The sequence below is a fragment of the Rutidosis leptorrhynchoides genome, chromosome 2 (genome assembly GCF_046630445.1).
Source record: "Rutidosis leptorrhynchoides isolate AG116_Rl617_1_P2 chromosome 2, CSIRO_AGI_Rlap_v1, whole genome shotgun sequence".
Classification (NCBI taxonomy): Eukaryota; Viridiplantae; Streptophyta; class Magnoliopsida; order Asterales; family Asteraceae; genus Rutidosis; species Rutidosis leptorrhynchoides.
Genome location: NC_092334.1, coordinates 347,616,273 through 347,629,612, shown reverse-complemented (window position 1 = coordinate 347,629,612; position 13,340 = coordinate 347,616,273). Strand labels below are relative to the sequence as shown.

The 13,340-nt window shown below is 32.1% G+C and overlaps 1 protein-coding gene across 1 annotated transcript; it reads right to left on the bottom strand.

The window, feature by feature from the left end:
• Window positions 1-8,204: 8,204 nt before the first annotated feature.
• LOC139891952 (serine/threonine-protein kinase PBL34-like) lies at window positions 8,205-13,138 on the bottom strand. The gene is made up of 6 exons (XM_071874977.1): window positions 12,618-13,138; window positions 9,926-10,263; window positions 9,410-9,545; window positions 9,199-9,335; window positions 8,982-9,105; window positions 8,205-8,858 (listed from the first exon to the last, which is right to left on the bottom strand). The coding sequence occupies exons 1-6, from the start codon at window positions 12,799-12,801 to the stop codon at window positions 8,383-8,385; spliced, it is 1,395 nt and encodes a 464-aa protein (XP_071731078.1). The 5' UTR covers window positions 12,802-13,138; the 3' UTR covers window positions 8,205-8,382.
• Window positions 13,139-13,340: the final 202 nt, after the last annotated feature.

Below are 13,340 nucleotides of genomic sequence, written 5' to 3'. Positions count from 1 at the left end.
AAAAACTTTCAAAGGGTATACACTCTTACTTTTAATTCCATTATTATTATTATTATTATTATTATTATTATTATTATTATTATTATTATTATTATTATTATTATTATTATTAATGTTATTATTCTTATTATTATTAATATTGTTATTAATATTATTGTTATTATTATTTTTTTGTTATTAACACTAAATATTATAGATTTTAATTATTATTATTACTAATAAGTATTAGTTATCCTTTATCATTATTATTATTATGATTATAGTTATAATTAAGAATATTGTTATTATTATTATTATAATTATTATTATTATCATAGTTATTACTAATATTATTATCAATATAAGTATTATTGTTAAGTAATATGATTATTAATATTATCATTATTAATATCAAAAACTACTTTTTAAACGGATAAATATTTTGTACCTAAAATATACTTGTTACATATACTATAATTATATTAAAATTTCACATAATTATATATATCAAACCTATTAATATTATTTATATAAATACATACAAATAACAAACTATCGATTTTTAAATATAACATTAAACAATTATGTATATAAATATGGATATATTAATATAACTATATAAATATTAACCATTATGAATATATACACAAATTAAACATACATAATATATAAATTAAAGATATAGTAAATAAATTTGTTCAGTTACGATTATATGTTTTAATATATATATACAAATGATATAGGTTCGTGAATCCAAGGCCAACCCTGCATTGTTCAATGTTGTCATATGTATTTTTACTACAAAATACAGTATTGTGAGTTTCATTACTCCCTTTTTATATATTTTTTGGGACTGAGAATACATGCGCTGATTTATTAATGTTTTACGAAATAGACACAAGTGATCAAAAACTACATTTTATGGTTGGATTATGAATATTGAATATCACCCCTTTTTAGCTTGGTAACATAATAATTAGGAAACGGGTATGGCCCCTAATTGACGCGAATCCTAAAGATAGATCTATGAACCTCGACAAGTCCCATCCGGGGTACAGATGCTTTAGTACTTTGAGATTATTATTATTATACAGACGAGAGGTTCTGTTTGGGGATATTCTATGCATTAAAGTTAAGTCGGTTATCAAGCGTTCACCATATGAATGATTTTTAATTCACGGGTTACGCGTGTTATTATGTACTCGGGTTACGTGTACAATTAAATATCTGAAATCTTGTGGTCTATTAAAATGATGAAAATGATTGATTATGATAAACTAATGAACTCTCTAACCTTTTGGTTGACACTTGAAAGCATGTTTATTCTCAGGTATTAAAGAAATCTTCCGCTGTGCATTTGGTCATTTTAGAGATATTACTTGGAGTTATTCATGACCTATTTCAAAAGAAATTGCATTCGAGTGGTTGAGTTCATCAAGATTATTATTAAGTCAATTATAGTTGGATGTGTTATGAAATGGTATGCATGCCATCAACTTTCGATGTAAAGAAAGTTTATCTTTTAAAAATGAATGCAATGTTTGTAAAATGTATCATATAGAGGTCAAATACCTCGCAATGAAATCAACTATTGTGAATCGTTTATAATCGGTATGAACGGGTCCTTTCAGTTGGTATCAGAGCGGTGGTTTTAGCGAACCAGGTCTTGCATTAGTATGTCTAACTGATAGTTGTTTAGATGCATTAGTGGGTCTGGACTTCGACCGTGTCAGCATGTCAAAAGTTTTGCTTATCATTTCGTGTCAAAAATTACCTGCTTATCATCCTTAGAAAATTACCTGCTTATCATTCTTAGTTTAGACACGTTTTACTGCATTGACTGCATGAATAGTGTATAGACAAAATTCATATCTTAGCGTATCTGCTAATTCATATCTGAGCGCATCTGTTACTGTAGACTTTGCCTGACATATTCCGTAAATTCCTCCGTAATCTACGAAATCTTTAGTACTATATATATAGATATTCTATGTAGTTAGAATATCATCCAATATTCGAAAATCATTACATATCGAAAAATCCTTTATTCAATCGTACAAATGGAACTCGTCATTAGTTCAAGTCCCTCGGATTCCGATATGGAGTTTCACTCGAGCTTCAAAAGCAGTGTGACCGGACTGGATCAACCAATTAGCCATCATTTATTCTGGATGAATTGGGGATAGGTTCCTAGTCTACTAAATCATTGGAAACAAGAAGAAGGTGATCCCTTCCATCCACCACATTCCCCTCTTGGCGAAGAACCTGAAGCACTTACCGGCGAACCAGTCCAAAACACCATTGTCACCCTCATTTCCCAGATAGCTCGCAACAATTACGTAATATCTACTATTCTAAACCTTATTCATCCACTCATTCCAACCATCAACCATCCTGGAGTAATAGCAGAAGTCAACGAGCTTCGTGCCCGAGTTGTAGCCTTGGAAAATATGGTGCAAAACGTACCAGCTTCAACAACATCACCGGCACCAACAGTACCATCAGTAACAGCACCAGTACCATCAACAATCCATGCCTCAACATCTCATTATGTACCTCGAGTATAATCATCGTTCTACGTATCGTTCTACATCAATTATCTTCGTTCTTCATGGCGATTATGTAATCTCTAATGTTTTAGAGATTATGTATTCTAGTTCTAATGGAAAATCAAATGAGATTAATATCATATTAACTCATTAAATCCATAATTGCATCTGAAGAAAATATATATGTATATATGTTTTCATAAAGATTGTAATTAAAAATTCTTTCGTACAAATTGTTAATGGTGAAAATATTTAACGGGTAGGTAATACCCGAGGAATATTTAGATTTCACATTAATAAGTTACACTGTACTTTCTTCTAATCTGATTCAACAGTCATTTACTATTCTACTTACATCCACAGATATACGAATTCGTTCACCACAGAATAACCATTTTCATTCAATTTCACATTTGAATTTTGACTCATCAGAATCCACAAGTGGCATAATGAAGAAAATATTGGACAAAATAAAATTTTTTAGAAACAAACAAATTAACAATGAGAAATTTTGTTAAGATTCACGCTAACAAAATCCTAGCTAACTGTTCCTAGCAAACTGTTATTTCCGTATTACATTTTATTTATCGCAATTTAATTCTCGCAATTTTATTTATCGTCATTTAACTTCTGTTATTTATTTTACGCACTTTATTTATCGTCATTTAAATACTGTTATTTACGCATTTTAAATATCGGGACACGTATACAATGTTTTGACATATCATATCGACGCATCTATATATATTATTTGGAATAACCATAGACACTCTATATGCGGTAATGCTGGAGTTAGCTATACAGGGTTAAGGTTGATTCTAAAATAATATATATACCTTGAGTTGTGATCGAGTCTCATCCTTTTTAATGGTGTAATCAGAATAATGTGTTATCAATTTAATAATTTGTGCAAGAAACTTTGCAAATGTCATATTACGGCTTGATAACACACAAACATGAGACCATCCGCTAGATGCGTCTATTAGAACCATGAAATATCAAAATGGTCCACATGATGGATGAATTGGTCCATATATATCCCCTTGAATTCTTTCAAGAAACATTGGTGATTCTTTCTCAATGAGCTTTTCATTAATCACCATATGTGCTTTTCATTAATCACCATATGCGCTTTTCATCATATGCGCTTTTAATCATATGCGCTGCGCTTTTCATCATATGCGCTTTTTATCATATGCGCTTTTAATCATATGCACTTTTAATCATATGCGCTGCGCTTTTCATCATATGCACTTTTCATTATATGCGCTTTTAATCATATGCGCTGCGCTTTTCATCATATGCGTTTTTAATCATATGCGCTGCGCTTTTCATCATATGCGCTTTTCATCATATGCGCTTTCCAGTGCTACATAGATATTTCTCATTATCTGTTATCATTTACTGATAATCATATCCATTATGATATAAATATCAGAGAAACTTAATCAATTTCTCTTTGATTTTGAGAAAACAAGGCATTGTTTATCAGAAAATTTGTACCATTTGGTAATATGAATTTTTGCCTTTCCCGTTCCTTATATCAAGTTTGCAAGACCTGATATAGTATTTATAATTCCTTCATTTGATTTAAATCAATGAAATATTTCTTAGATTTTATCATAGTGTGTATGTTACCACTATCTACAATACATGTGTCTTTACCATTTAATTGATGATGTATTTCAGCAAGATTCATACTAAAATTTCAAATAAGATAAGCAAATAATGAGTAATATTTCAGCCAGATAATCAAATTATATTACCTGCAAACAAGTTACAATCCAAAGTACATAAAAAAAATTACACCTAATAAACATATATATATTATGGTCTAAAATCATTTACTTAGGAGTGATACATAACAAGCTAGGCATCTTAGAAAATTCAGGTCATTTAAGTCTGAAGGTAGCTCAGGGTTTACTTAATTAAGATTTTTCAATAGATTCACTCTCGTTTTCTTTTCTTTTAGGACTTATTTGTAGAGCTAAACAAGATGTTCATTTATTCAAGAAATACTAGACTGATGATCCATGTTACCAGATCATTAATAAGAATCTCTGGGATTCTTATATGAGCATCTACTAACATCTTCAATTTTATTTGTTCATAGATCACGATTGTTTCTGAATAATTAATATCATATCTATCTTTGAGTGCTTTCCATAATACACTTGGATCTTTAATAATACAATATACATATTCTAAGACTCGTCAATATGTTTGCTAAGAAAAATACTTGCTATTGCTTTCTCTTGTTCGGAACAATTGTTATTTTCATTCAGGGTTTCATAAATACCGATTGATTCGAGATGTTTTTCTACATTCATAACTCATGTTAAATAGTTGTTCTCACTTGATTCTAAAGGAGCAAATTTAAGTCTTTTCAAATTCGACATTTTCTATTATCAAAAAGATGAACAACATAAATCATAATCATAATCAACTTCTATTCATAGACAAATTATAAAATGAAATTAGAATCATTTTAAATTCATAAGTAGTAAACAACAGAATAATGGCATGATTACAAATGATAAAACCACAAGAGCAGGATAGAATATAGGTTCACCCGGTGGTACATTAGCAACAATGATGATAGTTAGTATGACCAATACAATAGGAAAAATCATCCTTGTGTGAATCATCTTTACAAAAAAACTTTTTGAGAGTGGTAATCTTAGAAAATGAAGATTGATTTGTGAAAATGTGAAAACGGAGATGTTTATTTTATATTTAAAAATATAGTCGTTGTAACGTCGTCAGTTGACGTTAACAACCGTTATGTATATATGACCGTTGTAACGTCGTTAGTTGACGTTAACGACTGTTATGTACTCGTTGTATTAATAATAATTTTAATAAAAGAATTTTATTAGTACAAATACGATTACTATAAATACATTTAGTATAAATACGAGGATTAAGAGAATAAACATATTATGCATAAATAATAAATTTTAAGAATAAACATTAGTATGCATGAAATAAATAATGATTAATTGCATAAGTAATCATAAATGTTAGTTAACATAAATATAAATGTTAGTGAAGTTAATAAGAGTTAGATTACAGAAATATAATTCTGGCGGTATAACCGACCATATATAACATAAATATAAATGTTAGTGAAGTTAATAAAAGTTAGATTACATAAATATAATTCATGCAGTATAACCGACCATATATAACATAAATATAAATGTTAGTGAAGTTAATAAAAGTTAGATTACAGAAATATAATTTTACTTATGATGATAATAATATTTACCTTACTAATAAATAATAGAAGATATCGTTAAAGAATTTCTTACCTTGATTAATGACTTGTGCTTTCTTAGATAAACCTTGATTATACGGAGCACTTCGTGTTGATAACGTGTTATAATTCAGTAGGCTTATAACTACCTTTAGTGGTTTGATGTTATAATTCAGTAGGCTTATAACTACCTTTAATGGTTTGATTCTTGATTAAGAATACTAATAAAATTATAAGAGGAGCAAAGAGAGTATATGAGAAGAGTATATATTATAAAGTCATCATACTGCAACATTACATGGTTCATATTTATAGTGCAACATTTACTGTTCAATTATCACGATATATGTATCAAGTTGGATTGGATTTGTTGAAATTGTTGGCCACCATTTTTGGCATTATCATAATATCAATTACATTATTAGAACAATATTAAATTTTCAATTACATTAAAGACATGATTGACTAATTTATTAGAAGTTAAGTGATTTAAAATAATATAATAAGGGTCCATATAATAAAGATAAAATGATCAGTTTTTTTTATGTTAGTCAATATTTTACTGGATAAATTACCTAAAAAAAACTCATATAAATAAATGATAACATTTGACATATATTGGGGTTGTACATTATCATTTTCAGACGATTTATTATTGGTGGATTTTAGGACAAAGAATACAATGTCTGTCATAAAATTTTTATTCTGCTATTAAAAATTTGCTGACATAGCCACTGATTTATCCTAAACAATAGTAACTTGTTCTTATAATCGGTGTTAGAATATAAAAAATGTTTACATATAATTTGTTGTTATCATTATTATCGGTCGTAGAATAATAAACATTTAACCATCCGGGCATAGCCTGGGTGGCCAGGGTGCCCCGCAAATGCTCAGTTGACCTAGTCAATTGGCAATTCACTCCTAGATGGCGAAGGTTCGAATCTCGGTTCGACCACCAGTTGTATTAGGCGCTGAGACAGGGGTTGGTTCCGACCACACTTGCCCGGGGCTGTGCTGACCCGCGTACAGTTGGCATCCAAAGGGTGCATGAGGTTAAAGGTTCCCCACCATGATAACCTTTTTTCACTCCTAGAATAATAAACATTTAAATTTAAATGTAAATGTAAATGTAAATGTAAATATAAATATAAATAGTAACAAAGTAACGATATAAAATTAAAGAGCTAATAATTAAAGGTTGATGAAATTGTCCTATAAAACATTTAAGTGATGCATCATCTTACTATTGTTAATTATTTTCTTGTTTACATGATTTTTAAAAAATGTTCATCACAAATTAATATAAGAAGGCAATAAGTAATTCCTCGGGGTAACTACATTGCCCCGATTTGGAGGAACTACTTATCTTGATGGCAAATTTCAAATCAAGGACAATTAAACGTCAACACCATTCTTAATTTTCTGGGTTCAGTTTGGGCCTGTAGGTGTTGGGTGTATTGTTTCCAGCATGCGACTTGCCTGTTGTTTTATTTTTCTAGCCCATGTGGTTTTTGGTGTTCAATAAAATCCAAAGCCACAAGGAAAAAACTGATTAAAAAAGCTGATTAAGAAACTGAAATAAAAAAAACTTGTTGAAAATGGCTGAATGATTCATATATAAAATATATATGATACAAATGTTATTATTAAACTCTGTTCCGAATTACAATAATATGTCTAATTAGTAATTATTCTGAATAAACTCTTTAAATGATTGAAATTAATTATTTACTTAAATATAAATATAAATAGGCATAATAAATGTTTTAGATATATAAGGGTATTAAAAGAATAAAATTGCTTAGTGATTAAAAGATAATGTAAATTCTGGATGATCCAACACAAATATATATTTCTTTTAGCATCACTTGTCATTAAGAAGTTATAAATAAACGTTCTGAATACTGAACAACTCAACTTAACGTGTTAAATCGTTCCATAAAAAAGGCAATCAAACAGATTGTTTGGTTAGCACATGTTTAGTTCTCGTTTTGTTAAGGCTCGGTATAGATAGTTTTCGTACGATTATAGCTTTCTAGGTACGAGCTTTCCCATTTCCTTGTTCATATATATCCCTTATTCAAGCCGTTTTCTTTGAAAAACGTCTCCATTTATATACGAGTTTTCATTTTTTCCACAAAAAAAAAAAAAAACATTAGCTACATGTTCATATTTGTATTTATATATTAAATAATATATGTCACAGTTAAATCATAAATATACAGTGACTACAATCCCCTTTAAGTAGATGTCTTCGAGCTTAAAACAAAAATTTTTACTCCGCAGTATAATTATACAATTTGTCTGGTGACACTATTAAGAAAATAAATGGAAGGAAAAAAAAAAGAGTTTATCAAATCACTTGAACATTGAAGTTGAGATGCAAACAAGAAAGGAGAAAAAAACTGCAGCCATAAACACTTTGAACATTGAAGTTGAAGATGCAAACAAAACAGAGTTTTAAGCAATAACATAAACCAAATACCACTAATTTATCAATCACTTGATTTCTCCTATCATCTTCAACCACAAATATCACATTTACTAACTTATGACATCACTCAACCTAGCTCTGACCATAACACCATTAGGCTATGGTACGGGTTTTGGAGACCAATAGGGTTGATTATGACTATGTGGCGAGTTTGAAATCGATAGACTCCTCATCGACCCGCCTTTCGACCCATTTCTACTACTCGAGTTGCTTCCCATCCTCTCCGACTGCATTACCTGAAAATACGGGGAGGAACAAGCCATGTCCTTAAGGTTTGGGAGCGGTTTTAGGGATTCATGAACCTCACTCATGAGTGGTCTAGCCTTTGGGTCACGGCTAAGGCAAAGTGTAGCCAGTTGAGCCGCCTTTTGCGCACCCCGTATCGAGAATCGACCTTCCAACCGAGGATCTATCAACCTATAAAACCTTCTTCGCTCTCCAAGATACGGTCGAGCCCATTCAACAAGATTATGCTCGCCATTTGGGCGGGTTTTGTCCATTGATCTCCTGCCCGTTATCATCTCAAGTAGAACCACCCCGAAACTGTAGACATCACTCTTGGATGTCAAATGTCCTGCCGGATTATTTGTAATCAGACTAGTTTATAAACCACGACTTCGCATCGCAGAATAATTAATATTTTAATAATTATAATTAATTGATTATGAATTTAGTACTAGAAGAAAAAGAAACATACCGGTCATAACATACTCTGGAGCAGCATAGCCATACGTACCCATCACTCGTGTAGACACATGCGTCTTATCACCTTCTGGCCCGTCTTTTGCAAGCCCAAAATCAGACAGTTTTGCATTGTAGTCCTAATATAATACAAAGTACCAAAATCATACAGTATTTATTATATTAGCGACGATGATATGAAGTTTAAGTCTTGGATTTCAAGAGTCACAAACCGCATCAAGTAAAATATTTGAAGTTTTAAAATCTCGATATATGACCGGTCTTTCAGCTTCCTCATGAAGAAACGCAAGACCCTTCGCAGCACCGAGTGCAATTTTCATTCTCATAGCCCATGGAAGAGGAAGAGACCCTAGAAATGCATATAAAAATTTAATTTTAATAATATTAATAAAAAGGACAATGTATAACAATTTAACGACATACTTCTGAACAAATGGTTTTCTAGGCTTCCACGAGGCATAAACTCGTACACAAGAAGCCTTTGATCATCTTCAATGCAATAACCAATTAATTTAACCAAATTCGGATGTAAAAGATCACCAAGAAAGTTAACTTCAGCCTGTCACAAAAAAAAAAAAAAAAAAAAAAGTGTTCATCGTACAACATACAACATATGATTTCATGTATAGACAAAAATATTGACCTATCCACCTAAAAAGTATTGATTTGGTTGTATTTAATCTACATCTCAACGTGTTGAGAAGTCGAAACTTACGAGAAATAAATAAAAGTGGTTCAACGGGTCGGGTGAAAGTTTTTGGTATAGTTTCCGTAATCACATTGAATCCATTAATTCGTTATAAAGATCATAAAGTAGACATAAAAGTCAACCCAAGTCGTTTAACGTGAATTATAAATCACACCTAACCCAACCCACCTATTTTGCCACCTCTATTTTTATAAAAAGCTGAAGGCCCAAAACGGAAAAAGGGTGCGTACAAGCCATTCTTTGTGACCCTGGAGTCCATCATGGTTCAGAGTCTTGACAGCAACGGTAAGACCAGTGCCAGGCTTAACAGGCGTGGTCCCACTCTCGTTGATCCATCCTTTAAAAACACATCCGAAACCACCCTCACCAAGTAGACTCTCGGGTCTAAAATTCCTTGTTGCCGATTTGAGTTCACCGAAATTGAATTTACGAAGCTGCGAAGCAATTTTGAGTTCTTCGGTTATATTTGGAGTCGATGTACTGCTTTCTTCAATGCTCGTGGTTGATGATGAAGCAACTGGAGCAACCGGTTGGTCTGTACTATTATCGTTTGCCGATTTACTTTCAGCTGGTTCACATAACAAACCCAGATACATTATTAAGGTATTATGTATTTAACAATCGAGCATACAACAACAACAACAACAACAATACCCAATTCCACTAAAGTGGAGTATGGGGAGGTTAGAGGTAGACAGTCCTTTCCTCTACCCTAAAGTAAAAGGGAAGTCATTCCTCTACCCACGGATACCTATCGGTCCCCAGGTAGAGGAAGTCGTCCCTCCCTATTCTGTAGAGCAGAGAGGCTGCTTCCTAGGGACCTCCGACCAGAAAGAACCATGAATTCCGATATGTGCAGTAAAAATATACAAATAAAGTTGATAAAATAGAAACTTTACCATGAATAATGTATACTCCAATACGATATGTATAGGTAAATAAAGCATGTAACAATATAATGTAATATAACATATAAGTAAAATAAGTGAGTGTCAAATATGCAAGTATAACAAGTCATGCAAGTACAATAAGTATACGTAAACATGTTGGTAAAAAGCATGTAGGTATAATATGCGGTATAAAATAGATGGTATACTATGTAAGCATAGACAAATAAGTATACTATGTTAGCATAAAAACATGTGATTTGTAAGTACGTATAATTTAATTGCTATATAATGTAATACAAACATGTAACCATATAGTGCAATAAAGCATGTGAATATGCTACAATAAGTATAGATATATTATATATCCATAAAACATGTACAACCAATACGTAAAGTCCCACGAAAAAAAAAAAAAAGAAAAAAAAAAATAGACATATGAAGTGCACACAAGCAAGTAGGCAGGAAATATAATATAAATATATAAAATAAATAAACAATATGTAGAACCTAGTCATCTATTCTAATTCTACTCCTCCACAAAATCCTATCAGAGGTCATGTCCTCGGTCAATAAGAGCTCCTTCATGTCAAGCTTCAATCTATCCTCCAACCTACGTCTGGGTCTACCCCTTCTCCTTACGCCTCCAACAACGAGGGTCTCGACTCTCCTAACCGGGGCTAAAAGTGGACGCCTCAAAACATGTCCAAACCATCTAAGTCGTCCTTCCCTCAGCTTGTTGGTTATGTTCCCAACTTCCAAGTTCTCCCTAAAAACTCCATTTGGTATCATATCTAGCATTGTCTTACCATACGTCCACCTAAGCATCCTCATTTCTGCCACCTCCATCCTTCTCTCATGGGCTTTCGTCATTGGTCAACACTCCGATCCGTACAACATGGCCGGTCTGATTGCCACCTTGAAGAATTTCCCTTTCAATTTAAGGGGTACCTTCTTGTCGCACAATACCCCTTTCGCTGCCCTCCACTTCAACTATTCTACTCGTATACGATGTGTCACGTCCTCATCTATCCTTCCCGATTTGTGAAGCATCGAGCCTAAATATCTAAAGGACTCTTGTGGAGGTAAAATTTGATCCCCAATTCGGACATCCACTATATCCTCTTGTTCCTCTTCGCTCGTCCTGAAATCGCATCTAAGGTACTCCGATTTAAGTCTGCTAATCCGTAGGCCATTTGATTCTAGGGCGATCCTCCATTGCTCTAGCCTTCTGTTAAGCTCATCCTAAAAGATTTTTAAACTATCACAAGGATCTTGTGTTCCATTGATGACTAACAGAACAAACAGAGTTCCCTAATTTTCATTCATTCAAATTCTCCTTTTATTTATTTATTTATTTTTTTTATAACGGCAATCAAATTCTCATGTTCTCCCGTTTTTTATAACGGAAACCATATTAGATTTGACCAATATTTTTTCAACCACTTGCACACTACCATAACGAAGACAAGTTAGGACAGCGAAGACAAGATCACAAGGTAAAAACTTTTAAAGGGCTTTTCAACGCTAAACTACGAAATTCTAAAGAAAGAAGTAACCTTTCATTTTCGGCCATACCACATTAAAGAGATAAACTTCCCCTATACTTATGTTCCCCAATGAAAGATACATTTGCATCTTTTTGGGCCCTGAATTCATACTTATGTTCCAAATCACTATTTGGATCTTTCATTGGCACCACACCCTTCCAATTTTCAGGGTTCACAAGGGCTTTTTTGTAATTTAAACTATCCTTCATAATTTTCTTACTCAGGTAATGCTGATCACTAGAGAACTTATTCAACCCCAAATGAATTGCAAAATGGGAGAAATAATCGTTACCATTAACAATGTATTCAACATTATAGATAATATAAATGGTTCACATTCTTGAAAATCTGCATTTTAATGCAGGGCAGCTTCAGAAAAGGAACCATTATACAATTATACAATAAGGTAAAAAAAGACTGTAATTCAATTATGCAGAAACAGAGCAATTGTTGAAAAGTCATTAAATTTAAGCTTTAAAGATTACCATATTGAATGCTGCTGCCACTACTTGAACTCTCAACTTTAGACCTTGATGATATACACCCTTTAAAAAATCTTAACTTAAACCAACACCCTGTTTCTTCACAATCAATTTCTTTATTCTTACTCTCCTTCAATTTATCCACATTCAAAACCCTAGTTTTTATAGAATCAGGACCCACCCCCATTTTCCTTTGAAACCCTTAAACTACAAAAACCCTAAATATCATCAAAAACTTCAAACCCTATTATAAGTTAAAACTCCAAAAAAAGCATCAAACTTTTTTCATAATCCTCAAAGGGGTGTGTAATAAGACACAAAAGAAGCAAGACCCAGATCCTAAATCGGGTCGAATATTTAAATTGGGGTGAGAATAGCTGAACCCGGATCATAAAATGACATGCACGGACAATGGCATCAAAAAGTGAGAGGGATTCAAGTTTTTAACCCTAATTTCAAGTAACAAAAAGGGGGTGAACAGTTGCGAGTCAAAAATGTAGTCCAGATATTCCACTTTTGTTGAAAAAGACAGGGCAAAAGGAAGAAGGGTAGGACATGGATAAACAGATATAGATATAGAATAGTCCGTATAATAGATAATAGAAATATATAGATGTAGAGAGATATAAAGAAAAAGTTTTTTACTCCGTATTTTATTATTCAAGAAAAGATGGACGACAGACATCGGCTGTTATCGAGGTGCGAAAAAGGAAAAGAAAATTAAAC

Excerpts from the sequence above, each read along its gene's own strand:
- LOC139891952 (XM_071874977.1), bottom strand. The coding sequence starts at position 12,801 with ATGGGGGTGGGTCCTGATTCTATAAAAACTAGGGTTTTGAATGTGGAT. Across the intron at positions 10,264-12,617 it reads TGGCAGCAGCATTCAATATG|CTGAAAGTAAATCGGCAAAC; the intron begins GTAATCTTTAAA and ends TATGTGAACCAG. Across the intron at positions 9,336-9,409 it reads AGAAAACCATTTGTTCAGAA|GGTCTCTTCCTCTTCCATGG; the intron begins GTATGTCGTTAA and ends ATGCATTTCTAG.